Below are 2,745 nucleotides of genomic sequence, written 5' to 3'. Positions count from 1 at the left end.
TCTATCTATCTATCTATCTATCTATCTATCTATCTATCTATCTATCTATTCTTCAAGACAGGGTTTCTCTGTGTAGCCCTGACTGTCCTGGAACTCTGTAGACCAGGCTGGCCTTGAACTCAGAAATCCACCTGCCTCTGCCTCCTGAGCCCCAGAATTAAAGGTGTGCATTACCAGTGCCCAGCTACAGGAGTTCAGTTCTGGCTGCCGACATCAGGCTGTTTACAAACACCTTTAACTTTAGCTCCAGGGGATTGGAGACAGACACACACACGCACGCACACATCTATGTACACAGATACATAAATAAATAAATAAAATAACATTTTTAAAGGGGGGGTACATTGTGGTGGTGTTGATGGCCTGTAACACAAATAACTTCTAGACTAGCTTCAGACCCAGTCTCACAAAAACAAACAACACAATAAATTCCAGAAGGAAACTCTGCAAACGCTGGGTGTCTTAGGGAGTGGGGCCTGAGAAGAGACCTTAATTTGAGGGAGGGACATGTGTCTTTAGAAGCCCACTGACTCCAAGCCTTAAACTTGTCTTCCCTTCTCACACACCCAGGTTCACCACCTGCCACACAGATTTTATTTGTGGCCCAACTTGGCTGCAGTCCTCTGGAAAGAGAGGCTGTGAGCCCAGCTGCCCCACCTATGGGCAGGTAAGGAACAGAGGATGAGAGAAATGGGCTTTGTAACATGGTCTGGATTACTGACATGCAACACCATCTGGGTTCTTGTTATCCTTATTTTAGTTACCTTTTTTAAGATAGGGACTCTTCAGGTAGCTCTTGCTATCCTAAAACTCAGTAGGTACACCGGGCTGACCTTGAACTCTTAACGACTCTCTAGCCTCTGTCTCCTCAGTGCTGAGATGAATCCCTTTAAAAGTGTGGGCTAATCTTTATTTTTTTAAAGATTTATTCTTATTCTGTGTATGAGTGTTTTGCCTGCTGCCTGCATGTATCCCACCTATGTGCCTGGAAGAGGTCAGTACAGGGTAGACTCCCCTAGAATTGGAATTACAGTTGTAAACTACCATGTGGGTGCTAGGACTCTAACCTGGGTCCTTCATAACAGCAGTAGGTGCTTTACCGGCTGAACCATCTCTCTTCCCAAGTACCTAGCACTATTGTAATGTACCTAGCCCCTAGGCTCATACTGCGCTCTTCCACATTCTCAGCCTCGGTGTGGGATGTGTGGGTAGCGTCCCAAGAGCCCACAGATTATAGACTTTCCCACCAACTCTTTGCTCTCGGTTCTCAGCCCCTCCCCCGGCTCTGGCCCCTCAAAGCAACGCCCATAGCTTCATCACGCAGACCGTGCCCTGGCCCAGAAGACCCACCCCAGCAGCTCAGGTTCCACCCTCTCGAACCCTGAGCCCCACTCTTTCTCCTAGACCTTCGCCAACGCCACAGATCTGTGTCACTCTGTTTTGGGTCACGCCCTGCGGGTGGCAGCTCCTGGATCGAGTCACTGCCTCAACGTCTCCGTCTCCATCTCCTCTCCAGGATCCCGCCGCCGCCGCCCTCGTGCCTGGATTTCAAATGTTGCAGGCAGCGGCAGCGGCAGCGGAAGTGGTGACAGCCCTGAGTAGACGTTTGGCTCTCAATAAGTTTCCCTTCCCTAGGCCAGGAGCTACCCAGAGTCCTCTCTCTTCCTTTCTCCTTCCTTTCTAAACCAGGCCCTGGAGTTGTTTAGACAAGCCCTCCCACTTTTTCCTAGAAATGACCTCTCACTTATTTTGCTTTCCCAAACTAAAGTTGCCAGCCTAGACCATGCTATACGGCAGGGCTACTGCTTGGGGAAATACTTGGGGAGAACCTGCCAAAAATGAGTCTTAGAGAGGGAAAGGGCAGAACAGAGGCCAGTAACATGGTACACAAGAGGACTCTGATGACCAGCATTGTATCCCCAGAACTAACATGGCAGCAAAACCCAACTCCTACAAGGTGTCCTGTCCTCCAGGCTTGCCGTGACACTTGTGTCCCCTTTCCCCAATAAATAAATAGATAAATAAACAGATACTACATACATACATACATAACATAGTTTTGGGCTTTGATTTATTGAATCAGGGCATAATTATGTAGCCTTGACTGATGTGGAACTATGTAGACCCGGATGGCCTCTAACTCAGAGATCTACCTACCTGTCTCTCTCAGTCTCTCAGTCACACACACACACAGAGAGAGAGAGAGAGAGAGAGAGAGAGAGAGAGAGAGAGAGAGAGAGAGAGAGAGAGGAAGAGGAGGCAGAGGACTGAAAAGATGGCTCCATGGTTGACAGAAATAATGTTCTTCCAGAGGACCTAATTCCCAAGACCCACAAGGTGGCTCAAAACCACCTCCAACTCCAGTTGCAGGTGATCTGGTGCCCTCTTCTGGCTCCCTTAAGTACTGCACGGATGTGGTACAGTCTGGTCTATGTAGCAAGTTCCAGGACAGCCAAGACTACTTAGAAACCCTGTCTCAAAACAAAAAACAAAACAAAACAAAAACAAAAACAAACCAGGAAGCACAAAAGATATGTGGGCTGTAGCAATCCAATGGTTAGGAGCGTACAGTGAGTTCCGATCCCAGCACATAGAGTAGGTAACTGTCTCTAACTCCAGCTCCAGAATTAGAAGCCTATGGCCTTCAGGGGCACTTGCATTTACATGTGCATACTCATATGTGTGTGTATAACCACACAAAGACATATACACAAACACAAAAATAATTTTAAAATTAAAAAAAAA

At 47.5% G+C, this 2,745-nt stretch overlaps 1 protein-coding gene across 1 annotated transcript in view; it reads left to right on the top strand.

Moving 5' to 3' along the window:
- Window positions 1–1,602, top strand: part of Rtbdn (retbindin) — a 5,657-nt gene extending 4,055 nt beyond the window's left edge. Inside the window, exons 4-5 of the mRNA XM_028755524.1 lie at window positions 571–667; window positions 1,405–1,602. Coding sequence (XP_028611357.1) covers window positions 571–667; window positions 1,405–1,602 — 295 coding nt within the window. The remainder of the gene's footprint in view (window positions 1–570; window positions 668–1,404) is intronic.
- The last annotated feature ends 1,143 nt before the right edge of the window (window positions 1,603–2,745 follow it).

Source organism: Grammomys surdaster, unplaced genomic scaffold, assembly GCF_004785775.1.
Source record: "Grammomys surdaster isolate TR1022 unplaced genomic scaffold, NIH_TR_1.0 126063, whole genome shotgun sequence".
Classification (NCBI taxonomy): Eukaryota; Metazoa; Chordata; class Mammalia; order Rodentia; family Muridae; genus Grammomys; species Grammomys surdaster.
Note: the sequence above shows the minus strand (reverse complement) of the source record. Positions and strands in the feature narration are given on the sequence as shown.